The following is a 26,920-nucleotide window of genomic DNA, read 5'->3' on the forward strand; positions in this document are numbered from 1 at the left end:
ATGGATTCAGTATCCGATTCAGACTCAATGGTTGGTTCGGGAGATGGGGCTTTTGGTATAGTGGCTAAGGTATGTAGGAGAGTGGAGATTGGATTTTTGGAAGGGTTAGATCGATGTTGGCTGAACCATTAACTGGGGTGACTTTGAATTTGGGTCAGATGGTTTGGAAGGAGTAGAGGTAGTTGGAGTAGATGTAGATGGTGGAGACGGAATTGTTGGAGGTTGGATATGTTTTATCTGGGGCTTTGGGAAAGGAAGTTTTGGTGGAGATGGTCTTTTTGGTGGAGGAAGGAAGGTTGATGAGCTCCCAAAGATGGAGCTTGACTCACCAAATTCTGAGGTAGGATTTATAGGTAAGGGTTGAGACATTTGAAGATACCCAAACAAACTTTGTTGAGAGGAAGATGTGAACATGTCAAATGGGCTTTTTCGCTGAGAATACTGCTGAGCTTGAAGTGAATGAAACTGGTTTTTTAGATGCTTCATTTCAGCATCCTTTTGAGAAAAAGCTGCTGAAAATGCTTGGTTGGCATATGCCATTTGGAGAAGTTCCTGGTGAACATTTTGAATTTTTTGCTGCAAATCTCTGATAAGAAGTTCCAAAGTTGATAACTTCTTATGGACAACATTCTCCAAATTTTGCTGGGAGTTAGCAATTCTCTGAAGAATTTTGTTTTGAGTTAGGGAATTTGCTGACTGCCAATTTATTGCTGCTTCTGCTGCTGAAACTACTTTGGTACTACCATCAGGGAGAATGGTAGTAGAATCTGGAATTTTATGCCGATGGGTCGTCCTTTCTTGGAAACTATGAAATTCCAAAGGAGGAAAATCTGCTTCAGTCCAGGAAAAAGATGAGGTGAACATAAGACATCCACTCGGTTGAGCAGAAGAACCATCATCAGAGGGAGGTTGAGGAGGAGGTAGAGATTTACAAGGAGTGGGAGGTAATGAAGGACATATGGAACATGGACATGGATCTTCAAAGTCCTCATCATCTTCTAGGAGACTCTTTTAGACACTCATCACAGTCACAGGCATCAAAATAACAATGACCTATTTCTGAATTTTTGAAATAGAAGACTGGAAGGCCACTGGGATCAAAATATTTAATTGGAGGGCCAGGCCTAAAACCATCCACAAACATGTTAATTTTTGAGGGAAAAATGACAGGATGGGTGGAGGATGAGGCAGAGGTTTCTTTTGGGAAAGAAATCTCCACTGTACCATCAGGTTTTGAAATGAAAGTTGGATTTGAGGATTGGACAGGTATGGGCTTGTTTTGATTTTTTTCATAAGCTGTAACCCAATACTCTGGGAGAAGCTTGAGAAGCTCAGGACGAGAAATCTGTCGTGGAACATGGACATAGGAAGCTTGGTGAGGTGCGTTGACAGTTAAGAAAATGGCTTCATTGGTGAAGGACGGTAATGACATGTCAAAGGTATGGTTTTGAAGGCGATAGGCCATTTGGTAGTGAAGGATTGCTGCATATGTGGTGAAAATTTGGGAGGCACCACCAATTTGAACTTGGACCTTCAAAGTGGATAGCAGATGAGGATCTGCTAATGACATGTTGAAATTGGGGTAGAAGGTAAAAATCACAGTTCCAGCATTTAACGTGGTTTGGATAGTAGCAATGCATGCGTGCTAATACTGTAGAAACCTGGTATCTACCATAGCAAGTTTGGAAGTCACAGGTAAACCTTTCCTGCCATGGAAAGTAACAACCAATCTGATTACTCCAAAGTGAAGATAGGTAAATCCTTGTTGTTGCCAAAGGCGAGGCAAATCAACCGAGATTTCTAAAGGTAAAAGTTGTTCAGCTTCTGTAGCTGCTATGAAGCATTGATTAAACTTAGAGGCTTGAACATATTCTTTTATGGACGTTCGGCGTTTTGTGGAGAAAAGTTGGGTGACGGTCTTTTTTACAGAAGTTTGTGGTCTGACAAAAGTATTATAGGGATTTAGAAAAGAGAGATCAGTAAGAGGAAGCTTACTATAATCAGGAAGGTATTCAAACTCATACAAGTATTCAAGGTTAGAAGAAGAGGTGGAGGAATTTCTACTGGTGGAAGATAGTGAAGGGACTAAGGAAGACGTAGCAGAGGAGTAGGTGGAATACAGATGACTCATTTCTTAAAGTAAAAATCTGGGTTCTTCTTTTCCTCACACAACAAATCTTTTCTTTTGCAGTGTAAAATCTTTAACCAATTTTGATTAATAAAATTCTGTATACTAGGGTAGATAAACCGAGACACACCACTCAACAACACAAAGTCTCAAAGTACTTTTAACCCACTGATACAAATTTTTTTTTAACCAAAATAGTTAATGAAGTTTCTGATGTGAAGGATCCTTAAAAGGCAACTACAGAGCATACACTTCAATTTTTTCTTTTAGAAAAGATTTGAAATAGTTTTGGAAAAGAAGTTCTCAGAAGAGGGTTTAAGCTAGAATGGAAGACATGGCTCTGATACCAAGTTTACAGACACGAAGTGGGTACAAACTCAAAGTAGGTTAGGATCAAAGAGAGTGAATATAAGAAACAATATATATTAGGAAAACACTGGCTTTCATTAACTTGAACTGGCCTGAATATTACACAGGGCAGAACTCTCATTTTATAGGCGTAAGGAGAGAGTACAAACACTATAGTTTACATCATGGCTTACGTACTAACATTAACTTGCTTGACTAATTTCATCCTTGTAATAGTACTCCATATAATTAGGATTTACTGCTACAAGACTTTGACATATCTATTGTACAAACTTGACATAGACTTTACTATGCACAACATTTACTACCCATAAAGGAAGGACTATATCATGCATGCTATGCAGACTTTCCTACTATTTTACACCAATAGTAAACACACCAATTATACTCCTTACAACAGTACACAACAGTAAATTATTGTCGTAAAGAAACAATAGGTGTTGAGTCCTGTAACAAGCTCTTTCGAGCAACGAAGTTCATATAGCACTCCGGCATAGATATGCCATTGCGACCAAGTAGGTCGGTTGGTATCTCCCCCATACTTCCATTTGGGAGGTGAGGGTTCAAATTGAGAGGTGCTCGGTATCTCCCCACACATATACACCTCCTTTGCGGGGTATGTCTGCTTATGCTGCTTGGTGGCAATGTTTGCGACCAAGTAGGTCAATTGGTATCTCCCCCATACTTCCATTTGGGAGGTGGGGGTTCGAATTGGGCGGTGCTCAGCATCTCCCCACACCTCCTTTGCGGGTATGTCTGATTGTGCTGCTTGGTGGCACTGCTTCTCCTTGCCTTAGAAATAGACTAGATCACGCACCACTAATAGATGTTCTCGAAAGAAAGAGTTAAGGTGTTGGGTGCCTTACTTTTAGAAGCTATACTTCTCATAACGCCTTGTTGTCCATTGTAATTTCAAGTGCGCAAATAAATTTTCTTTTTTGATCCGCGTCAAAATTGACAATAGAGCAATATTGATAGAAAAGAAGAAGATGAAATCACAACATAGAAAACCATCTGGACAATGGTGGTGTAAAAATAGCATAAAACAATAATCTTAATGGTTACTAGGTTTTCTGTTTTAAGTTTTAACAAAAGATTAGTGTTTAAAGTCCACGAGTCTAGGTATGGTACTCGAAAGGTATGGTACTCGAAGGGGATCAATGGGTTAAGTTTCGTTACTTTCAAGTCAATTCCTAACTTAATTCAGAAAAATAGAGTTCGAGTTATCTAAAATAATTCAAGTAATTAGAAAACTAAATAGACGGTGAATTCAAATTTGGAAAAACATCCTAGGATTTCAAACTTCTCATCCACCCTTACTTTGTAACCAAATAATTATGAGTAGGGGTGATTTTGGTTCGGGTTCGGTTGGTTTGGGGTGAAATGTTTGAGGGTCGATTCGGTTCGAGGTAATCATACCTAGGACCGATCCTGACCGGTGTTAAGTTCGATTCGGTTCGGGGTGGGATCGGTCCGGTTGGGGATTTTAGTCTGCACGAAATTTTTTGATGGACAGTCAAGATTAAACACAAAATAGATGAACAGACCAGATTAATGTAAAACATATAAAATGTATAGTTGGTTCGGTACTAGTCGGTCCATATAATTTTGGTTCGGTTCGGATACATTTCTAGTTAACCGAGACTGAACAAAAAATTTGATCGGTTCGGTCCAAACCAAAGTGGGAAAAACCCCCTTACCCAGACCGAAAATCGTCAGTTTTTTTTTTTTTTTTGGGGTCCGAAGTTTTGCCCTCTTTGAGTTTTGTCCTTAATTAAATCTTTTTTCATTTTTTAGTTTTGTGTCAAATTTTTGTGGGTTATTGATTCGTCTCGACGAGTGGAATAAGAAAAGTTAAAAAGTACTTTTACTCTAACATTTTTGGAAATACCCAAGATAAAATTAAAAAATTCGTAATTTTTTAGTTTTTCAATTCGTCTCGACAAAGACGAAACAATAATCCATGAAAGATTGAAGCAAATTTTTTTTTGAAAAAAAAAAAACTAGAAAAGTTCAAGAAGCCACTAAAACTCTTAGAGGAACAAGGCCTCACTATTAGCTTTTCGTTGAAATTTTTGGAATTAATTGTTCATCCTGGCAAGAGGAATAAAAAAAGAGGACCGAAGTTGAAATCGTTCATATAAGACGACATTGTAGATAAAAAAATATTAATTGTTTGAGATTTTTTCCTCTTTAGTGAAATTATTTCTTTGTTTTCATCATCTTTTTTTATTTTTAGACTTCTCTCATCATGAATGATCAATCCGAAAATCAAAACTTAAATGTAAGAAAAAAAAAATATAAAAAAAAATTTAAACTCAGCGACTCACCCAAAATACTCAAGAGATTGGTAGAACTTTGCGGCCGGGAGTAATTTCTTGCGGCCACGTGGTATTTTTTACGGCCAAGAGGCATGTAAAACACAAGAAAATAGTGCCCATGGATCACGAGTTCAATAAAGTGCGGCCATCTGTACTTCCAAGCGGTCAAATGTAATTATAGGCGGCCAAGTATAATTCCTCGCGGCCAAGGAACTTGTAAATCACTAAAGAATCGTGTATAGTGATCACACCTTCAATATTTAGCGGCCAAATGTAATTAAACGCGTCCATGTTTAGTTAGATGCGACCAAATGTAATTACTCGCGGCCATGATCATTGTAAATCACTAATGAAACGTGTACAACGATCACGTGTTCAATATTTCGCGGCCATAGGTAATTACAAGCGGCCAAACGTAATTATATGCGGCCAAGTGTAATTTGTCACGGCCAGGAGCAAGGTAAAACAGAAAGAGCTAAAAGCGTGTTCCGTAACCACGCCTATTTACTGGTGTTGGGGTTGGGGAAACACAACCGTTTTTCACAAAATTCTTCGCCAATCTCTCCCGACATCGACTTCACAGCAGCGCAAGGTTCGTCTCTCTCTCTCTCTCTCTCTGGCATATCTAGGGTGTTGAATTTGTTCGAATGGTCTTTGTCATTGTCTTGCCACTTTCTCATTCTTTTGAATTGAATTCGTTCGAATCTTCTTGTTTTAAGTGTAAATGCTGAAAACTATTGGCAATAGCAGCAATTGGAGCAGGTGACCCCACTTGTCTCAACATCCCTCCGCCCATGGCCACGTCTAGCTAAATCCCATAGGACTTGTTTTGTATGCTATAATTTCTTGTAACACCATTCCTCCATCTCAACTTTCTCATTTCAGCTGCTCTTATTTTCGATTTATGTTGTCTTAAACACCAATATAGTGAAAAGGCTCCTCAAAATCCAAAACATAGTTGGATTCATTGTTATACTGTTTTTTTCTCTTGCCAGTTTCATTAGTATATGGTTGCACAAGAGTTAAGCTAAGCTAAGGTCAGTAGAATAAGGTTCTTTGCTTTAACTTGTTCTTTGCTTTAACTTCTATCTTGTTTTGCTCTATGATACTTGGAACGTGAATCGTCCCAATACTTGGAATGGGAACGAGAACGAGAACACAGTATGCCATATGCCTTAAATTTTGGTATGGTAGGGGTAGACTTTTATAGATAACAATGCAGGAATGTACTTATCAAATAGATAGAGTATTATTTTTCTCAAGAGAGTGGGAACGTATTTCTATAAGCATTTTGACAAACTCTCTTTTTTATATGTACTATCAAAGCTCTATTTTTTAGTTCAATACGTTTTATTTTCGTCCAGTAGGAAAAATATTCAGCAGATGAAGAGGAAAATTTTCTGGATCACTAAATACACTGCTTCCTAATGTGGGCGTGCCATGTTTAAGAACGTGCGTTCCAATATGTGATTTCGCTGGGCTATTAGTGACTTCTGGCAATTTGCTTTTTGCTGCAGCACCAGTAAAAGTGATAGTGATGCCCTTAGTCAGACAGCTCGTGTGTTTGGGCTGACCCATGCGCGCTGAGGACGCGGTGTGGTGCATTTAGTCATTTACCCATAATTCGAGGCAAATTTGCGCATCGTTTTTAATAAGCCGCGTGTTTGGTCTATGAAATCTGGGTATTTGACTATTAGCTATGCGTGGCTCCTTTCAGACGTGTAAAAGGGAAAAAGTGACAGCACCCACTGTTCCCGCCGTCTAAGAGGGTATATGTGACAGCATCATATTTCTGTCTGTTGAATATGTACAAGAACTGACCCCTGTAGTTTTTTCTTGTTATTATGCACAAAGGAATTTTCAGCTACATTTTTGTTGATATTGTAATTTCATGTTAATAAAACAAGAACTTGTAAATTCATGCAAGGAAATGTACTGTTAATTCACTGGACTACTTAGCCTACTTATTAAACAACTTGTTTGTTTGTTTGGTGTCTGTTCATAGAATCATATTTCAATGACCAAATATTTGTTTCCATTGCAACCATGTCAGAAAATGATGTCCTTTGGGCGTTCTTTTGGAAATAGATTTGGATTCTATTTTAGAATTGCCATGCATCATCATGTATTATACGAGGCAACTAGTCAAACTTCCTCCCCTCTAACGCTCTAACCCCCGATTTGGTGAACTGCAACATATTCTTGGAGGCTCTTACATGTACCATTTTCCTTTGTCAACTATTGTGGCCTAATGGTGTACTTATTTTTTTTGCTTAATTTTTCTCATTTTGCTTCTTGTGCAGCATAATAATGATACCTGCCTTGCTTATACATTAGCTGCTATCTGCAACCTGTTGTCTGAAGTAGGCATCTCAGTCACTTCCGGAATTCTTGGAACATCGAACTCACCTGGGACTCCTATTGGGACTTTTCTGTCAATTCAGCAACAATTGCTTGTGCTATTGAGAAGGTCCCTAAAGGGTGCAGAAAGTTTAAAGTTGAAAAGGCTTGTGGCTTGGAATCATGTTTCAATGGCTAAATTTTATCTCATGGTACGAATTTTGATAACTGCTTTGGATAATTTTTATTGGGGAAAATCCTTTGCTGCACTTCTGCTTGACAGCTGTTGTAGGCTGTAATGAAATGTTCGTAGCATGCACGTTCATGTAGAGAGATCTATTAAAGGATTGGGTCGATGTTTGAATACATATGTATGTCCACTCCAGTGCTGTGTTTGTGGATTGGAATGTGGTCCATTTAAACGCATTTAGAGAACACAGCGTTCCTTACTTGATTAGAGATAATTTTGTGGCACTAAATACTTAAACGCGTGATGTGTGAATTGCAATGGATTCAAGTGAGCTTGTGGGAATGTTCATGGAAGGGAAACCCCGAACAAGGTCTTGACATACCTAAGAATGTTGTCGGGAGAGTTATTCTAAACTTCTGCTTCATTAGATGTTTATGCTTTACGAGTGACATTGTGGAGACTGGCAAGGATCAAGCAAGAGGGTTTGTTTTCTTTTGTAATTTATTCTCCTTAAATGTTGTTTTTACAGAAATCTAAACTGTTCCATTACTATTATTTGCAGAATGTGCAAATGCCTATGCTCTCTTTTTATGATTATTGCAGGAACTGAGGCTGAGTTTTTCTGATGTGTTTAGTGAGTTTAGCAGTGAAGACTCTACAATGATAATGGATGGTGCTTTCTGTGCGGCAAGGCTTAAGAACTTTCAGAAGTCAACAAGTCCTTCAGTTTCAGTTTTCTCCCAAGATAACGGATCGGGAAGTAAATCTGATGCTCTTCATTTCTGTGCGCTACCAAGTTCTATTCCTGGGTCTGTGCTGCAAGTACTAGGTTCATCGTACTTAGTGCAACTGCATGGGAGATGTATGGAAGGTATCTTTCATAATGTCCTTTAGGCTTGCAAAACTTCTTAGTTTTTTTAAAAGGCTTTAAAAAAGAATAATCATGTGCGGTATCTTCCTCTACGGACTCGTAGATTCAGTATCATACATGCTGAACCAAACTAGATTTTGAAGCAAGTTTATCATACGCTGAAGGTAGTTGCTGCATGTCAGTGAGAGGAAAGGTGGGGAAAAATTCTTTGATTGTGGACCCTAATTTGTGAAACTCGGTTGTCGTTAAAATTTAGTGGTTGAGAATCGTGTCCTCCATGATAAGTTGATTAGAAAATAGATTAAGGTGGTTTGTATATATGTAGACCTGTAGACGTTGTAGTCAAGAAGAGTGACATGATATTAGTGGATAGTCAGGCTAGGGGAAAGAGGAAGGCCTAAACTGACTTTGGATACCGTGAGTTGGACTTGTGCTTACTAAATCTAAGTGAAGAGGTAGCCCTAGATAGAGCTCAATGGAAAAACAAGATGCATGTAGCTGACCCCAATTGATTGGGACCCAAGCCTCGGTTCCGTTTGGTTTAGATCGTGCCCTCCGCCCAAACAAATTGAAAAAGCATCAACTTTTTGGGTGGCGGGCAACTTAGCTGAGTGTTCAGATTATAAAATCATGCCGCCATGTTTAGCGTACAAGATTTAAAAAGAACGGGAATGAACTTTAATTACTGCTCTATATAAACTTTATGATGCTTTGAAGTTTGAGGTTTAGTTCAGCTCCAGTGTTAGACAAGTCCAACTTTATTTTCCTTTGCTCATCAGCCGCCTAATACGTGGTGCAAAGCCGTTTAGGAGCAAGTAATTATCATCAGGTTCCACTTGCTTCTAAGCTGGATAGTTTTACTATTGACAGTGTGAACTGTGAAACATGATGCTGGCATTTTGCTTTTTTCTTCACCCTTCTGATATTACCTAAATGGGTGAAGACAAAGTTCTTTTCAATTATATTTTTTTGCATAGCTGTTCAGATAATTCACATCCCAAGTTTTGGCTCTGATACATTTTATAATTGCTCACGAAGTCCTGGGTTGCTTCCCTTTTTAGATGCTTGAGGTTGTGCTTTTTATTTTATTTTATTGTTGCACATTTATAACTTTAGCAATTCTTTAATTTTTACCTGTTCCAAAAACTGGGCATGCGTAAATTGTTGTTGGTTGCCGATACGTGCTTTAATTATCTGGAGTTGCAGATTTAGGCTCCTCTCCCCATTGGGTTTGCGGTGTTCTCGGTTCATTTGACCACCATCCCCATCACAGGAACAGGCATAAATCCGGCCAGGAGTCTTGGAGCTGCCATCGCCTTCAACAGAGACCATGCATGGGATGACCACGTAAATATGATTTCTCTGTTTTCTCATTTTACTTTCGAACCAGATTAAACATCAATATATCATTATGACATCACAAATGAGATTATTGTTTTCAGTTCGGTTAATAGGAGATTATTCATCACCTTTTTAACACGATTATAACGATATTACTCGCATTAATAACATTAATCTAATGTTGCCAAGAGGGTTTTGGCCCAATGGCCTCGGGGGCTTTAGTGCTAAGAAAAAGGAGTTTAGGAGTTCAACTCCTCCTCCAAAGTGTAATCTAATTATTCTAATAATACTGGCTTTTGCCGATAAAAAAAACACTAATCTAATGTTTCTGATGTGTCTGCGATTACAGTGGATCTTCTGGGTAGGACCCTTCATTGGAGCTGCTCTGGCTGCCCTTTACCACCAGATTGTTGTCAGAGCCCTTCCTTTCACATCCAGGGCCTAATCAGTTTGCTGCATCTTTGTTTATCATCCAACTTGTCTCGTTTTTTCACCCTTTTTTCCTTCACTTTGTTGTTGTGTTCTGTTGTTATCTTGATGTGGACTTGGTTCTCAGGTGTTGATTGTGTTTGTAAATTATCTGTATGTAAGCCTGTGGCGGCTTATGAATGAAACTAGTTTAAGCTACTAGTTACTTTCATGCTGTCGTACTGTAAAAATTGATAACTCAGGTGCTCGGGTCAATTTACGTGCATCTTGACTAATCCTGGGGTTTAATCCCACCGTCCACTTACTAGGAGCCCAATTAAAGCCATTAAAGCCGAAGCAATTGTTCCGTATGGAATGAAGATAGCTCATGATTTATATTAAAATTTTCCGAAAAAAATTTGTGAAAAAAAATTAGTGGACATATTAATTCTTGTAAAAATTTTGTGTTTTGCATGACAAAATAGAGAACTTTTCATACTGAGGAAGTCAGAGGTAGGGGTCTCAAAACTTTCTTGCTCTCTTTTTCTCTCCAACAACTTAGTTTCAAGACAACCAAACCAATCCATTTATCATAAATATTGTCTATTCCATTTATATAATAAAAAACATGAGTTGTTCCTCTGTCTTAAAAAATTGGTCAATCTGTCTATTATAATTTTTATTACGGAGTTATACAATAATGTTCCTCTGTTTAATTTTATGCTAAAGCCACCGACTCTGGCTGCACCGATAGGGAATCGATCGGCACGCGGGGCCCACTCGTGTAATTTGAATAAAAAATAGGAAGATTGAATCAAACATCTGCACTTATTCAATTGAACTGGTTTTTCTTAGGACCACTCGATATTTGTGTTTAAATTATTGAACGGCTCGAATTTTCGATGCATAAATCGAAAATGGGCGCTGCGTGGCGGTCGGTTCCCCATCAGTGCAGCCATCGTCGAGATGCAATGAATGGAGGTCTAGCAAATGAATGGATTTTTATTGATGAGTGTGTGTGTGAGATGCTTGGCATAAAAGAAACAAGGAACAAGAGAATCTAGAGGTCAAACCAGTTGAGGTCGGGCACAACAGAGAAATTTCTTGGGAATTTCCTAGTTACAATGTAAATGATCTCTCTTTGACCCAACCGGCAGCCTCACCCCCCCAACACTGACTCCTCCATTTGTCCACCGTTGGGGCGTTGAGTTTCAACAGCAACAAAATCATTATGTGTTGCTTTCAAGTGCTTAGTTATCAGGAAATTCTACTTGGCAGTGTATCACCTTCACTAATCATAACCCCTTCAATTTTTCTCGATATATCCAGCTTAAAAGTTACAACTTTTTCATTTCATATAGTTCCTTACTAAGATATCTTTCAAAATGTTCAAATCCAACTTAGTCAACCTTTCCTACGCAGACTGTGGACTGCCTTTGTTTTCTGTGCAAAATTTTCCAATTTAATCCCTTCTTATGGGATTCTTTATTGAGATACGGTTATCATTGGTGAGATGACAACATTTTTAATTTATAGTATCATGAGTTGGCGGCAGAAGCTTTCTATTTGATGGCTATCGTATTTGAAGCACTGGGGCAATTGGAGCATAGGAAAGAAGCTGCAACTTCTTTTAGATAACATATGATAGCACTTGAAAAATCCTCAAGAGCAAGAAGATCCTCTTTCCAGTATGTCGTAAAGAAACAACAGGTGTTGAGTCCTGTCACAAGCTCTTTCGAGCAACGAAGTTCATATAGCTCTTCGGCATAGATATGGCATTGCGACCAAATAGGTCGGTTGGTATCTCCCCCATACTTCCATTTGGGAGGTGAGGGTTCAAATTGAGAGGAGCTCGGTATCTCCCCGCACATATACAGCTCCTTAGCGGGTATGTCTGCTTTTGCTGCTTGGTGGCAATGTTTGCAACCAAGTAGGTCGGTTGGTATCTCCCCCATACTTCCATTTGGGAGGTGGGGGTTCCAATTGGGAGGTGCTCGGTATCTCCCCACACATATACTGTCTGATTGTGCCGCTTGGTGGCACTGCTTCTCCTTGCCTTAGAAGTAGACTAGATCATACACCACTAATAGATATTCTCGAAAGAAAGAGTTGAGGTGTTGGGTGCCTTACTTTTAGAAGCTATACTTCTCATAACGCCTTATTGTACATTGTAATTTCAAGTGCGCAAATAAATTTTCTTTTTTGATCCGCGTCAAAATTGACAATAGAGCAATATTGCTAGAAAAGAAGAAGATGAAATCACAACATAGAAAACCATCTGGACAATGGTGGTGTAAAAACGGCATAAAACAATAATCTTAATGGTTAATGGGGCGGTTCCGGGAACACCAAAAAAAACACCTAAAAAAACACCTCATAGCTCCCGATCAAATTTTGATGATCTGAGCCGCTCAATGTGATCAGAACGTGATTTTAAGGGTACCCATGAGAAATCAGCAAAAAAAATGACCGGGAAGGACTTGATCCGAACAGTTTCGAACAGTTTTTTATTGAACAGTTCAAATAAAAACTGCTCAAATCAAACCTTTCCCGGTCATTTTTTTTGCTAATTTCTCGCGGGCACCCTTAAAATCACATTCTGCACACATTGAATGGTTCGGATCATAAAAATTTTATCGGGAACTATGAGATTGAGATTATGGGTGTTTTTTTAGGTGTTTTTTTAGGGTGTCCTTTGAACCGTTCCGAATGGCTAACAGGTTTTCTGTTTTAACAAAAGATTAGTAGTTAAATTCCATGAGTCCAGGTATGGTACTCGAAGGGGATCAATGGGTTAAGTTTCGTTACTTTCAAGTCAATTCCTAACTTAAATCAGAAAAATAGAGTTTGAGTTATCTAAAATAATCCAAGTAATTAGAAAACTAAATAGACGGTGAATTCAAATTTGGAAAAACATCCTAGGATTTCTAACATCTCATCCACCCTAACTTTTTAACAAATAATTATGAGTTAGGGTGATTTTGGTTCGGGTTCGGTTGGTTTGGGGTGAAATGTTTGAGGGCTGATTCGGTTCGAGGTAATTATATCCAGGATTGATCCCGACCGGAGTTAAGTTTGGTTCGGTTCGGGGTGGGATCGGTCCGGGTGGGGATTTCAATCTGCACGAAATTTTGTGATGGATGGTCAAGATTAAACACAAAATAGATGAACGAACCAGATTAATGTAAAATATATAAAATATATTGTTGGTTCGGTACTAGTCGGTCCATATAATTTTGGTTCGGTTCGGTCCAGAGAAATTTCTAGGTAACCGAGACCGAACAAAAATTTGATCTGTTCGGTCCAAACCGAAGTGGAAAAAATCCCCTTACCCTGATCGAAAATTGTCTTTTTTTTTTTTTTTGGGTGTTTTTTGGTCCGAAGTTTTGCCCACCTTGAGTTTTGTCCTTAATTAAATCTTTTTTCATTTTTTAGTTTTACGCCAAATTCTTGTGGGTTATTGATTCGTCTGGACGAGTGGAATAAGAAAAGTTAAAAAGTACTTTTACTCTAACATTTTTGGAAATACCCAAGATAAAATTCAAAAATTTGTAATTTTTTAGTTTTCCAATTCGTCTTGACAAAGACAAAACAATAATCCATGAAAGATTGAGGCAATTTTTTTTTGGAAAAAACAAAACTCAAAAAGTTCAAGAAGCCACTAAAACTCTTAGAGGAACAAGGCCTCACTATTAGCTTTTCGTTGAAATTTTTAGAATTAATTGTTAATCCCAATAAGAGGAATAAAAAAAAAAAAGACCGAAGTTGAAAAACATTCATATAACGTTATATTGTAGATAAAAAATATTAATTGTTTGAGATTTTTTCCTCTTTAGTGAAATTATTTCTTGGCTTTCACCATCATTTTTTATTTTTAGATTTTTCTCATCGAGACGATTGATCAATCTGAAAATCAAAACTTACATGTAAGAAAATAAAATATAAAAAAATATATATAATGTAAACTCAGCGACTCACCCCAAATTTTCAAGAGAGTGGTAGAACTTCGTGGCCAGGAGTAATTTCTTGCAACCACGTGTAATTTTTCGTTGTCAAGTGGCATGTAAAACACAAAAGAATCATTCACATGGATAACGTGTTCAATAAAGTGCGGCCAACTGTAATTTAACACGGTCAAGTATAATTATAAGTGGCCAAATGTAATTCCCGGCTGCCAAGGGACTAGTAAATCACAAAAGAATCGTGTACAGTGATCACGCCTTCAATAATTCGCGGCCAAATGTACTTCCAGGCGGCCATGCGTAATTAGATGCGGCCAAATGTAATTACTCGCGTCCAAGAGCGTTGCAAATTAAAAAGAAACGTGTAAAAGTGATCACGCTTTCAATATTTCGCGGCCATCTGTAATTACAAGCGGCCAAGTGTAATTATACGCGGCCAAGTGTAATTTGTAGCGTCCAGACCCGGGTAAAACACGAAAGAGCGAAAAGCGTCTTCCGTAACCACGCCTTTTTACTGGTGTTGGGGTTGGGGAAACACAGCCGTATTTCACAAAATTTTTCGCCAATCTCACCCGACATCGACTTCACAGCAGCGCAAGGTTCGTCTCTCTCTCTCTCTCTGGCATATCTAGGGTGTTGAATTTGTTCAGTGGTCTTTGCCACTTTCTCATTCTTTTGAATTGAATTCGTTCGAATCTTCTTGTTTTAAGTGTAAATGCTGAAAACTATTGGCAATAGCAGCAATTGGAAACTTGGTTACAGTTAATTACTGAAAGCATAAATGAACATACTCATTCTTGCTTCTCTAACTGGCACGTCTAGGGTTCAGAGTGCTAAATTTGTTCAAATCATCTTCGTCATTGTCTTACGACTCTCTCATTCGTTTGCGTTTGGGCTGATTGGCTGGTGTTCTTATTCTCGTATATTGGGATAGAAACACGAGAGTTCACTTTGCTTTCAATTAACCCTTACGACTTTTTAGTACTTTGGAAATGATGCATGATAGTCTCGTCTGTAATCCTATCAAAAATCTCTCTCTATAGACACAACGACTAATAACATGCATCCATTCATCACACATTCGATTACTAACATTACTCTAGTGCAAGGTTAAGCTCTAGTATTGTTTCGGTTGTGCCGAGAGAGAGAGAGAAATAAGGAGTTCTTACCTCTGCTAATCGGTGGATTATCCATGGCGATTGGTAAGTGAGTCCTTGTTCCCCGATAAGAACAAGCGAAGATTGGGGGTTTCTTTATTTTTAGACGAACAAAGTTTGGGGATTCCTGTGGGAAAGCCTGGGTAAGGAGTTTCTTTTTACGACCCTCTGTTTTCTAAGTACCAGAACTCCATTATGGCTGGGGCAATTTAAAAATTAAAAGTGGGGTCAAATAAGTAGACTTTGGGTGTAAATTGTAAAGTATACAAAGCCCTAGTGAAAAATTGGAGCAGTTGACCCCACTTGTCTCAACATCCCTCCGCCCATGGCCACGTCTAGCTAAATCCCATAGGACTTGTTTTGTATGCTATAATTTCTTCTAACACCATTCCTCCATCTCAACTTTCTCATTTCAGCTACTCTTATTTTCGATTTATGTTGTCTTAAACACCAATATAGTGAAAAGGCTCCTCAAAATCCAAACCATAGTTGGATTCATTGTTATACTGTTTTTTTCTCTTGCCAGTCTCATTAGTATATGGTTGCACAAGAGTTAAGCTAATTTAAGGTCAGTGGAATAAGGTTCTTTGCTTTAACTTGTTCTGCTTTGCAGCTGTTGTAGGCTGTAATGAAATGTTCGTAGCATGCACGTTCATGCAGAGAGATCTATTATAGGATTGGGTCGATGTTTGAATACATATGTTTGTCCACTCCAGTGCGGTGTTTGTGGATTGGAATGTGGTCCATTTAAACGCATTTAGAGAACACAGCGTTCCTTACTTGATTAGAGATCATACTGTGGCACTAAATACTTAAACGTGTGATGTGTGGATTGCAATGGATTCAAGTGAGCTTGTGGGAATGTTCATGGAAGGGAAACCGCGAACAAGGTCTTGACATACCTAAGAATGTTGTCGGGAGAGTTATTCTAAACTTCTGCTTCATTGGATGTTTATGCTTTACGAGTGACATTGTGGAGACTGGCAAGGATCAAGCAAGTGGGTTTATTTTCTTTTGTAATTTATTCTCCTTAAATGTTGTTTTTACAGAAATCTACTGTTCCATTACTATTATTTGCAGGAACTGAGTTACTGAGGCTGAGTTCTGATGTGTTTCGTGAGTTTAGCAATGAAAACTCTACAATGATAATTGATGGTGCTTTCTGTACGGCATGGCTAAGAACTTTCAGAAGTCAACAAGTCCTTCAGTTTTCTCCCAAGATAACAGATCGGGACGCAAATCTGATGCTCTTCAGAGACTGCATAGTGTTTGACTGAGAGGGACAGTTTAGTCCTGTCAACCCTGGCCTTTAAAAATTTGAGGTATTTTAGATTTCCTGAAGTTCACTGGAGACAAACTTATTTCCTTGATTTACGTTTGGTCCTTTTCTGTTATCACATCGTATATGCATATGGAAAATCAAAGCTTGCTAACATATTGCATGCCAACGCATTGGCAAAGCGCTTAACGGTAATCAATATATTCTGGTACTCAACTACCCAAGAAGTTGCTATGAGGACAAAAAGCTTTAAATTTTTTCTGTTGTTTTTGGATCCCAACAGATAACATGAATATCCCTTGAGGCTTTGCTATGAAATTATCTCAAGCTTACAAAGAATAGCCTAGTCTGAATCATACAATTTAGAGATGAAATGATTTCCACACGCCTTTTTTTGATAAATGCACTTCACTTCTTGTCTTTTAGTGAAACAAATCACACATAAAAGTTTCAGTAAAGGACAAAAAAGGGGTGCATTTATCAAAAAAAGAGAGTGTGGAAATCACTAGCCCAGTTATTGAATGAACCTAGTAATTCTAAGAAGTAGAGATGATTACTTCGTAAAAGCTTCATTATTCAATTCTTTTCCTGGTAATATGTCGCAAAGAATATGACATGGTGTGTTTGGGTTGTTTCGTTTTTACAATTACCAGGAAGAAGGAGTGGAGATAACTGCCAATTCACTTATCCTGGAATCATTAACACAAGTCTTTTTTGTCACCACAACACTTTTCGTGGTAAAGCCTCTATACCTTAGGACTTGATCACTTGACGTACCTTCGTCTGAAGGATTGTTTTATACATAGTTGTTGGATTTCTCGGATCTGAATACATCTATCTAATGCCGTTAGAAAGAGCATATGTACCACAAGAATGGAAAGAGAGGGATTATAAGCACTAGCTAATTGTAAGGGGCAGTGTCGAAGAGATGATTTTTGGAAGTTTATTAAACATCGAGTAACCTGCCACAAGGATCTGAAATTGAGTAGGAGATGTAAATTGTATTTTTGCTAGAAAAAAAAAATGGTAGCAGCATTTTTTATTGTCCCGCGTTGTTTTGTATTTCAAAACTGGCACACGTACTTGAAGAAATTGGCTCATAAGTTTCACTTTGTACTCAATAGTATTTTCAGTTTTTGTTTGGGCTATATTGATGCTTTGGTTTCTATCTGCAGGCTTGATGAACATTGGTAAATATTTTGTGAAAAGCGTTCCACAGGTTTGTTCTCTCTCTGCGATGTAATGGTTCAGAAGAGATTTTCTTGAGAAAGAAGACAAAAGTACTTTGGATGTTTTAGCATATTTGCTTCCATTCCTCATGGTTTTAGGGAGCAGCAACCACATGCTACATAGCATTGCATCCGCAAGTTAAGGGGTTGAGCGGGGAGTATTTTCCAACAGTAATATATGAAAACATAGCACTTTGGCAAAGGACAAAGAACTAGCGAAGAAGTTGTGGGATTTCAGTTGGAGCTTGACGGATCCCAAGTGATGCCTTTGTTGAAAATGATCTCTGCACTGCCAGTGTGAAACTTGCCTGAGTTTTTGTGTATGAAACCCTTTAGTAATTGGAACTGTTTAGCATTTGCATTTGTTAGCTTGAATATCACACAGCTTATATTGAAGCTTACCATTTCCACATGTCTTTTTCGCACTCTTTCCTTCTCTTTGTCGCGTATTTTCATTGTCTCCGCATGTGGCTTTGGTGTGGAGGTGTTAGTTATGTTTGCGAATTGTCTGTATTTAGGCCTGTGGTCAATGAATGAAATGGTCTTGGACTATTAGTACCATGGGTTGTTTTACCTAAAATGGGAGATTAGCCATCCCCTAGGGAATTGTGAATCACAATTCCCTCCCTCATGTATACATTGCCAAAAATGCCATCTGTGTGTTGGTATTTTTTCTTTCAAGGGTGAAGTGGAAACCATTGATTTCGATCCAATCCTCTCTAGGCATAATAAACATATTTTTTGATCGAATCTGGGGAGCTTAGGGACAACATGTGTGTTAGGCCCATTTGGGCTGTCGTGCTCGGCAATGGATGGCTCATATCTCATTTCGGCAGACGGCTGAGATTTGTTCGGCCGAGATGAAATGATCTGGGCTGTTCATTCAATCTCAATATCAATCCTGCCTCATTATCATTCTACAAAGCTATACCACGCATTCTAAATGTGTTGATGAGCCGCCTTCTTCATTTTCTAGCTTACTTAAATAATCACCACCATCACAACTTATCCAACTTTTTTTTTTTTTATAGTATCCCTTGCGTTTTTTGTTACCTTCTATTATTTGGTACTAGCAGTCAATCCGTGCTATGCTATTCAGGATTAATTATATTCTTAAATTTTATATGTTAGTTTGTAAAATAAGCACTGGGCTGCACAATTGGATTGCGCTTAATGGACAAAGTCTGAATATTTTCGATAGGAAAAGAGAGAGATTGTGTTGTTTTAAAAAGAGAATAGTTACACGCAGAGAGAGTGTGCCTTTGAAATTTGACAAATTCTTTTTGTAAATTAATTGGAGGAAATGAGAGATTAATGGAATTAATGCTATGACAGAAAGACAAATTCATGAAGTTTGAATTCAGAGTCTAAAAAAACGGCTGTGCTACGTTTGAATTGATAAAAATATGCTCCACGTAACAGTTTTTAAAATGTATTTCCTTCAATATATAAGACTACTAGTAATTGTTTGTGCCTTTATGCTTTCTAAACATGGTCTAAATGAAGTATCAAACCCCATTTTTCGAAGTTTTTGTGTGTGAATACAACGGTTCTTTTAAACGTCATCTCACATAAGGTGAATTCCGGATATGCGTATGATCCTACCTCATGCAAGAGGAGCATTACAAATAACCCTGAATTATAAAAAATTTCCTTCTCCCAACAAAATCTACTTCTCGGAATTTTTTTTTAAAGATAAGCTTCAAACATGGTCCATCTAACCAAGTTCATAAAATAGTCTAACACAACAAATGTTACCAAATCTATTTAATTCTGTTAGTTGCATTCAGGGATAGCTTCAGAGATATTAAGAATGTATAATCATACGAGATTCCAACTCGAATTCAATTTTTTGAACGTCCACTCACTCAAAAGTGATACCCCTATCGCACTTGTTTTTTTAACTGACCTAGAAAAATAGAAAAGCAAAATAGTTCAAATATTACATATAACTAAGTAAGGAGTAAAGTTTGCAACTTTGTCTACCCAAAAAACTCCAATAAAAATCCTACAATTTTTCAATCCTAGACAGATTATAAAACTCCAAATCATCTAAACCAACAGCTCAAGGTGTATTGAGCAACAATTTTGTTCTCTTACCTATTAGTTAAAAAGAAAAAGAATCTAACGCGAAGAATTAATATTGGCCGCGAAGAATTACTCCTCGCTGTAAAGAATTACTCTTGGCCGCAAAGAATTACTATTAGCCGCAAAAAATTACTTTTGGCCGCAAAAAATTACTCCGGGCCGCAAAGAATTATCCTTGGCCGCAAAGAATTGTCAGACCATAAAGTAATTCGATGCGGCCAGGTGCAATTTGATGTGTCCAAAAGCAATTCAATGTGGCCAAGAGTAATTCGTAGCAGCCAAGTGCAATTTGATATGACCAAGTGCAATTTGATACGGTCAAGAGCAATTCGATGCGGCCAAAAGTAAATCGATGCGGCCAAGAGTAAATCGATGCGGTCAAGTGCAATTGGATGCGGCCAGAAGTAATTTTTCGCGGGTAAGAGTAATTTCTTGCGGCCAAATGTAATTCTTTGTAGCCGCATCGAATTACTTAATATGCAATTAAACCCCACAAATCTTGTAACTAAATAGGCAATTAGATTGTTTGTTGGAAAATATTACAGTATTAAGTTAGGAAATTAATTAGTCAGAACAATCAATGATGCCATATCGATCGGTTAAAGATCCAAATGGTAGCATCACTGGAGCAAAGCGGTCCATGACTTTTCAGAGGCTTAAAACGAAAATTAAAGATGAGGCCCTTTTGTTGAACTATTGCAAGGGATAAAAAGCAGTAGGGAAGGCTCTTCAAATTCAAAATTTTTTGAAGGTCTAAAGCGACCGCAACACAAATTTTAACTCTAGACCAGTTTTGGACAAGTTTTAAAAAGGAACAATCTCTAGAAAGATCTACTAAGTTATTCGGCGGTATGTGCCATAGGACTTCCCTAGTTATTCATCCAATTAGAAATATCTATTTTCTTTACGAATTTCATTTTTTAACTTATAGCCTCCGATTCCGGTCACTAATAAGCTATATATATATATATATATATATAGGAATTTTCAAGTGAGGGATCCCTCATTTTGTTAAAATGAGGGACTTTCATTTCCCGATCAAATTTTGAAAATCCGAACCGTTCAATGTGTGCAGAACGTAATTTTAAGGGTCCCCGTGAGAAATCAGCAAAAAAAATGACCGGGAAGGGCGTCATCTGAGCAGTTTTTTTTGAACCGTTCAACGAAAACTGCTTAGATGAAGCCCTTCCCGGTCATTTTTTTTTTGCTGATTTCTCACAAGGACCCTTAAAATCACGTTCTGATCACTTTGAGCGGCTCGGATCATCGAAATTCAATTGGGAAGGGGAGTCCCGCATTTTAATAAAATGAGGGATCCCTTACCGGAACCAAACTCTATATATATATATATATATATATATATATATATATATATATATATATAAAAAAAATACTAGAGGTTCAAAAAAATAAGGTATAGAATATTTGATGCAATATCTTGAACATCAAAATGTATTGTAAAAGCCATCCTATCTCCATTGGTCGTTGAATACATAAATTTCTTTCTTTGGCAACCCATTTCTAATGATTTTATATATCGCCTACAATCCAAATCAAGAATAACAATTTCAATTTTTGAGCGGTGGAAAATGATTTCATTTGAAAATGGTATCCTACATCCATAAGGATTCTTTGTAAGCATAAGCCTATTCAAAGCTTAAAGAAAGAAAGAATTATTTCAAATCTGAAGTTGGATTCCGCTGAGGGCTTTTTGGGATTTTTCTTATTTTGTCCTTATTTAATTTTTTTTCGTATTTATTAGTTTTGCGTCTAACTTTTGTGAATCATTAATTCGTTTCGTCAAGACGAACCGAAAAAGTAAAAAAATATGACTTTTATCTAAATATTTTTAAAAACATCCAAGATAAAGCCAAAAAAACCCCTAAAAGGTCAACCCATGAGCAGGTCATCACGTCAAAACTCAATTCTACCATCGTATAAAATATTATGAAAAATTCTAAAATCAACTTAATGGACTGACAATAGTGAATATGTATTAAAGAGTATAAAAAGTATACAAAAATATGTGTTATGTTCTAGTGTGCTTATCGTCGGCTCAGTAGGCTGACAATAGTAAGACCGAAATACTATTACTACTCGTTCTCCACTCATCTTTTACTTTCATGTAAGACAGAGTTGATCTGTTTATTAGATGAAGATAAAATAAAAAGAGAAATGATTTTGCCACTCCATTTTTTGTATTTTTTGATACACTTGCTGCGTTAAAAAAAAAAAAAAAAAAAGGGAGTGACCCAATAAAAATAAGGATACTAGTGTCTTTGGAAGTCCCCTCCAACAAGAAACAGAGGGCCAACAGCTATATACAGGGCCTTTGGTTCTGTAAGTAGAAATGACAGTGGGGATTGGTTTGGGTTTTTGGCGAACAAAGCAGAGCAGCCACAAATGTGGATTCTTGGAAGAAAGGGCTCATCTGGGTTCTCAGCCTGTTCTACAGCTGAGGAGGTTACCCAAGGAATTGATGGAACGGGCCTCACTTCTATAGTTACAGGTCTCTCTCTCTCTCTCTCTCAAACACGCACACATCACATGTTATTCTTTGATGGGATTCTTCCAATTTCAATTATAAAGTGCCATTTTCGCTGGTTGTTGATAGTGAACAATTGTTGTTTGGTTTGGATTTTGAGGGAGATTTTTGGGATAACAAGTGGAGATATACTAATTGAAGTGAGAACTTGGTGGGAACCGTTCACAGAGACAAGGTTTGGTTCTAGAGACCCAAAGCGAACAAAGACACATGTTTCCGATTTAAGAACATGCCCCCCCCCCCCCAGACGGTGTATATGAGTCCTGGTAGGTATACCCTATGGTAAGGGCTGTTTCAAAATTCTGAAACAGTCCTTACCGATGTGTGTCGAACCCCTTCGCTTGTCTGTAACAAATAATACCCAGTTCATTAGGAAAATTTCGGCCCAAGCAATGCCCAAAAACTCCCATGCCTTTCTTGGTATAACCAACCGGCGATTTCCGACGGGTTGGCACAGTGGTCGTAAGTACTTGGCAAGGAGTGCCTCACCAAGCCTTTGATTTGGGGGTTCAACTCTGATTCTTGTATTCGGCTAATCCATACGGGGCTTTGCTCTGGCTGAGGACCTCAACAAGCTTATGGTCTGAGGGAGTTCGCCCAGCCTACGTGCTAGTCCATATTGGGCTTTGCTTGGTCCCCGGATTAGGTGGAAACCGAGTTATAAACAAAAAAGTTCATGGGTGTTATAGTACTTCATTTGTACAGATGTTTTTCTTAGATTTATACTTGATGTTAGTCTTCCAAAATATGAGAACAAATCCACAAAAAAATGATGTGGTGAGTCGTACAATGGTTTTGCTGAGGTTTATTTGCTCCTAGTCCCTGGAAATGGGTAAATGCAACCGAATCAAGCCGTGTACTCTTTCTCATACCTTGATTGACTAACGAATTATGCCACCCCCGAATTATGCCACCTTCATCGGTTGAGAGGCGAATTTACATTGAACCGTGGAAGATGGAAAATTTCCACATCTTTCTCATCGTTGGTTTGCTTTTTGAGCCGTACTTCCCTTCAAATTTCCATCGTCGGGTGGTTTAATTCTGTCAAGATCATCCTAAGCCAACTTTGGTTGTTTCAATCACAATATGTTTCAGTCAGGGATTGGCAAAGAGTTAAGCGCGATAATGACATGTTGGCAGGGCTAAGAACTATTCCTTGGACTTCAAAACATAGCGAAATTTCGGGCTTTTGATTATCTCATTGCGTGCCTTCTTTTTTTTCTCTCTCCATAATTTCAGGTGCATCAAGCGGTATTGGCAAAGAGACGACGCGCGTCCTTGCCTTGCGCGGTGTACATGTAGTTATGGCAGTCAGAAATACAGATCGCGGTACAATAGTGAAAGAAGCTATACTTAAGGAAAATTCCAGTGCGAAAGTCGATGTCATGGAATTAGATGTCAGCTCAATGGCGTCTGTCAGGAAATTAGCTTCCGAGTATACGTCCTCGGGCCATCCTTTAAACCTCCTCATGTAAGAATAACTTAGAGAAGCAACTGAAGAGGACGTTGTCTCATTTGAGGCTTAGATGTTTTCTACTCTTTGAATGCATGAGAATACAAAACTTCTTATGGACCTTTATATGCCTGTTTACTTTGAAACTTTATAACAAGTGAGATATTTTCCTTTCTCTCTTTTTTGTGGAAGTAACAATGCAGGGGTGAATGCTCCTTTCGCGCTCACCGAAGACAACATAGAACTGATGTTTGGAACTAACCACATAGGTAAAATCATCGATCATTTCATGTTCATCCTCGCTCGGTGCTATAAAATTGTTAACATCATGCGTGCCCGATGGTTACAAACATTAAGAAGAATTCACAGCAGTTGTTTACTTTTTAGTAGTTCTCCCATGAAAACTAGCATGAGTGGAGTGTCGAATTCGGGAATAGATTTTGTTTTCTTGTTGACTAGTGCTCCAGAGTAGATGCTGTGTAGTCATTGTCATGGAGTCGGTAACTGTGGTTCTTTCAGTGTCGAGTTATGTAAATTTTTGACATTAACTGCTCCCTTGGGGTGTGGTTAGCGCTTGACGCATTGAAGAAGATCTTCCTATAGCACCATTCTTTCTTTCCTACCGCTGTTTTTCCAGATGATTGTATAAACTTCTCTCCTTTGCTTGTTTTGGTCGTTAGCTATTTCTGGATCTTTACTTGAAATTGAAAGTTGTCTACTTTTCTCTTTCGAATTCTGTCACGTATTTGTTCTTTCGCTTGTATTAAGAGCATATGTAAAATAATGAGAGGGTTCATCTCAAACTGTTAATGACCGCAGTCTTGTTTGCGTTTGGGTTGGTGATTTTTGTAGAGGTCCTTCCCACGTATGTTCGTTCATTCGATTAATTTTTACACTCTGAGGTCTCACATTGATACACTAGTCTCTCATCACCGCTAACTTGCATTGTTGCGTTGCCCTTTCGCAGGTCATTTTCTTTTGACAAATCTTTTGTTCGAGACCATGAAAAGCACAGCACGCGAAAGTCAGAGAGAAGGAAGGATTGTCATCGTGGCCTCAGAGGGTCATCGGCTTGTGCCCCGTGGAGGAATTCGTTTTGATAAGATCAACGACGAATCTAGGTAATCAGACTACAAAAAAGAAAAAGAAAAATCATGTATCTATTCAGTTTTCGCTTTTTCTATACTTGATAAACTGTTTTTCTTGTTTTGCCTTTCTGCTTTTCAGTTTCAATGTATGGTCTGCTTATGGACAATCGAAGCTCGCTAACATATTGCATGCTAATGAGCTGGCCAAGCACTTGAAGGTAATCAACGCGAATTTCGGCATGGTTGGTGGTCTCCACGAGCTCTAAATGATGAACTGTTTCACATCGAAGTTGGCTGTACCGCTTCATTGTTTTCAAATTATTTCAAAGACAATTTGTTGGGAAGAATATGACATGGTATGTTGGGTTTTTTTCCCTTTCTACAATGAAACAGGAAGAAGGGGCGGGCATAACTTGCAATTCACTTGATCCTGGACCCGTTGCCACCGACATTATGCGTCACCATAGCATTATCAACGGTAAATCTCCGAGCCTTTGAATGCTGCATAGCTGCATTCTGCGAACATATTTCTGAAGTATACATATTTGTTGGATTGGCTGTTCAAATTTAGAGCCAATCTGTACAGAGATGTTTCCTCTGTTTAGGACTTATTTGTGTCTTCATAATAAGATACCCTATGCTAAGGTTCCCTTTCCAAAATAAGAAGGACCGACTTCGCACTCATTAATCCTTACCAGTCATTAACAGAAAACCACGTCCTTATTAGTCATTAAGCGGAAATTCTAATCCCGGGCCGTCATTTTCCCCTTCATGGGGAAATTTGCAACAATGCAAATCCTTAGCCCTGCACTTTCCTTTTTTTTTTTTTTCTTCTGATTGTAATAGTTATTAGTCTCGTTCTCCCACTGCCTGCTATAAAAAAGTTAAGAGCAAAAAGCTGTAGAAAAAAAGCCACAGGAATGTGGGCAATTTAGATCAGTTCACCAGACTCCGCGTTACTCTTACAGATATTACAAGCATTAGCTACGCTGTCTTGCTCCAAGTATCGTAGAGTAGTACTGGGAGTTGAGTTCTTTCTAGCGGGGGAGGAATTATGGGGATCGCATGAGACCTAAGATAATCTCCCGTACCTACATGACTTGAGGACGGTAGAATTGATCTTCGCTTGTTTTTGATTATTTAGACTAGTTCAGAGTCTTCAGACCTTACACTAGCAGGAGACATAAATCAATTTGCTTGTGGAAAAATATTCGGGTGATAGAAACATGTAGATGGAAAAAAAAAACGCCGAATGAAAAAAACACAGGACTGACATTGTTTGACATGTTTCCTCATGCATATTTACAGAATAAGTAACCTTTGGTGTGAGGGTTCTGTTCATCAAGCATGGTTGCACACGTATGCTATTTTGATGCCGTCAAATCCTTGTTCCTTTAGTCTTTGTAACAATTTCAAAGATTATAAAAAAAAAAATTTGCCGTTCAAAAAAAAAAAAAAACCAAACGTATGCTATTTCACAGTTCATTTTCAACATAAGCTATGGATCGGTTCATAAGTTTCCTCTTTTACTAAGAGCATTTCACATTGTTTTGGGTCTATATTGATTGCTTTGGTGACTGCTTTGTCGCAGGTCTTGTGAATATGTTTATTAAATATTTGGTGAAAAATACTCCTCAGGTAGGTTCTCATATCTGATGCAAGATGCACAATATTTCTCAAGGAAAAACCAAGTATTTGGTTTTTTCTTGATACATTTAGCACGTTTGTCAGGAACTAGGATGTTTCTGCAAACAATGACAACTGACTATTTCCGTTCCTCGTGGTCTCAGGGAGCGGCGACAACATGCTATGTGGCATTGCATCCGCAAGTTAAGGGGGTGAGCGGGGAGTATTTTTCCAACAGTAATGTAGGAAAACGGACTGCTTTGGCGAAAGACGAAGAACTAGCAAAGAAATTGTGGGATTTCAGCTTGAGCTTGACGAATCCCAAGTGATCATGCCTTGTGCTGAATTGTTTGATGTACTGCCTTTTGTAAGTTTGTCCTGGAATTTTTTTTAAGTGAAACCCTTTGTGTCACACTTTTAATAGTAACTCGAATTCTGTATGAAGTATGATTTGTTTGTACATCATCGTTTGTTTGTGAAGGCAACTTATGAATGAAAAGTTATTGAATGAGGGTCTTTAATTAA

General features: G+C 38.2%; 4 protein-coding genes across 12 annotated transcripts; all 4 read left to right on the forward strand.

Annotated features, from left to right (window-relative positions):
* Window positions 1-8,658, forward strand: LOC131317588 (anaphase-promoting complex subunit 5-like). The gene is made up of 6 exons (XM_058347125.1): window positions 1-69; window positions 888-944; window positions 1,322-1,380; window positions 5,272-5,410; window positions 7,122-7,370; window positions 7,952-8,658. Exons 1-6 carry the CDS (start codon window positions 1-3, stop codon window positions 8,240-8,242), a joined length of 864 nt encoding a protein of 287 aa, XP_058203108.1. The 3' UTR covers window positions 8,243-8,658.
* Window positions 8,659-9,152: 494 nt separating this feature from the next.
* LOC131317589 (aquaporin PIP1-3-like) lies at window positions 9,153-10,200 on the forward strand. Its single transcript, XM_058347126.1, has 3 exons — window positions 9,153-9,167; window positions 9,432-9,566; window positions 9,910-10,200. The coding sequence occupies exons 1-3, from the start codon at window positions 9,153-9,155 to the stop codon at window positions 10,003-10,005; spliced, it is 246 nt and encodes an 81-aa protein (XP_058203109.1). The 3' UTR covers window positions 10,006-10,200.
* Window positions 10,201-14,472: 4,272 nt separating this feature from the next.
* On the forward strand, window positions 14,473-18,007 carry LOC131316542 (short-chain dehydrogenase TIC 32, chloroplastic-like). 9 transcript variants are annotated; one of them, XR_009197166.1, is made up of 6 exons: window positions 14,492-14,529; window positions 15,701-16,085; window positions 16,168-16,409; window positions 17,020-17,103; window positions 17,542-17,585; window positions 17,695-18,007. XR_009197166.1 is itself a non-coding variant. In XM_058345950.1 (3 exons), exons 1-3 carry the CDS (start codon window positions 16,977-16,979, stop codon window positions 17,809-17,811), a joined length of 288 nt encoding a protein of 95 aa, XP_058201933.1. In that variant the 5' UTR covers window positions 16,420-16,976; the 3' UTR covers window positions 17,812-18,007. The 9 variants fall into 9 exon arrangements, 1 of the variants encoding a protein (XP_058201933.1); XR_009197164.1 differs by having other exon boundaries at window positions 14,480-14,529; window positions 17,542-18,007; XR_009197165.1 differs by lacking the exon at window positions 17,020-17,103.
* A 3,998-nt stretch (window positions 18,008-22,005) lies between these two features.
* On the forward strand, window positions 22,006-26,920 carry LOC131316623 (short-chain dehydrogenase TIC 32, chloroplastic-like). Its single transcript, XM_058346057.1, has 8 exons — window positions 22,006-22,192; window positions 23,468-23,699; window positions 23,874-23,950; window positions 24,649-24,802; window positions 24,909-24,987; window positions 25,163-25,247; window positions 26,361-26,407; window positions 26,560-26,920. The coding sequence occupies exons 1-8, from the start codon at window positions 22,087-22,089 to the stop codon at window positions 26,722-26,724; spliced, it is 945 nt and encodes a 314-aa protein (XP_058202040.1). The 5' UTR covers window positions 22,006-22,086; the 3' UTR covers window positions 26,725-26,920.

Source organism: Rhododendron vialii, chromosome 2a (genome assembly GCF_030253575.1).
Source record: "Rhododendron vialii isolate Sample 1 chromosome 2a, ASM3025357v1".
Lineage (NCBI taxonomy): Eukaryota > Viridiplantae > Streptophyta > Magnoliopsida > Ericales > Ericaceae > Rhododendron > Rhododendron vialii.

What these genes read in the sequence shown, in the direction of transcription:
- LOC131317589 (XM_058347126.1), top strand. An exon ending in ACCATGCATGGGATGACCAC is followed by an intron (nt 9,567 to 9,909) that starts GTAAATATGATT and finishes CTGCGATTACAG; the next exon opens with TGGATCTTCTGGGTAGGACC.
- LOC131316542 (XM_058345950.1), top strand. Translation starts at nt 16,977, where the DNA reads ATGACATGGTGTGTTTGGGTTGTTTCGTTTTTACAATTACCAGGAAGA. An exon ending in TCACCACAACACTTTTCGTG is followed by an intron (nt 17,104 to 17,541) that starts GTAAAGCCTCTA and finishes TTCTATCTGCAG; the next exon opens with GCTTGATGAACATTGGTAAA. An exon ending in TTGTGAAAAGCGTTCCACAG is followed by an intron (nt 17,586 to 17,694) that starts GTTTGTTCTCTC and finishes TCATGGTTTTAG; the next exon opens with GGAGCAGCAACCACATGCTA.
- LOC131317588 (XM_058347125.1), top strand. Translation starts at nt 1, where the DNA reads ATGGATTCAGTATCCGATTCAGACTCAATGGTTGGTTCGGGAGATGGG. An exon ending in CTTTTGGTATAGTGGCTAAG is followed by an intron (nt 70 to 887) that starts GTATGTAGGAGA and finishes TCGGTTGAGCAG; the next exon opens with AAGAACCATCATCAGAGGGA. An exon ending in AGATTTACAAGGAGTGGGAG is followed by an intron (nt 945 to 1,321) that starts GTAATGAAGGAC and finishes CTCTGGGAGAAG; the next exon opens with CTTGAGAAGCTCAGGACGAG.
- LOC131316623 (XM_058346057.1), top strand. Translation starts at nt 22,087, where the DNA reads ATGTGGATTCTTGGAAGAAAGGGCTCATCTGGGTTCTCAGCCTGTTCT. An exon ending in AAGATCAACGACGAATCTAG is followed by an intron (nt 24,803 to 24,908) that starts GTAATCAGACTA and finishes TCTGCTTTTCAG; the next exon opens with TTTCAATGTATGGTCTGCTT. An exon ending in TGGTGAAAAATACTCCTCAG is followed by an intron (nt 26,408 to 26,559) that starts GTAGGTTCTCAT and finishes TCGTGGTCTCAG; the next exon opens with GGAGCGGCGACAACATGCTA.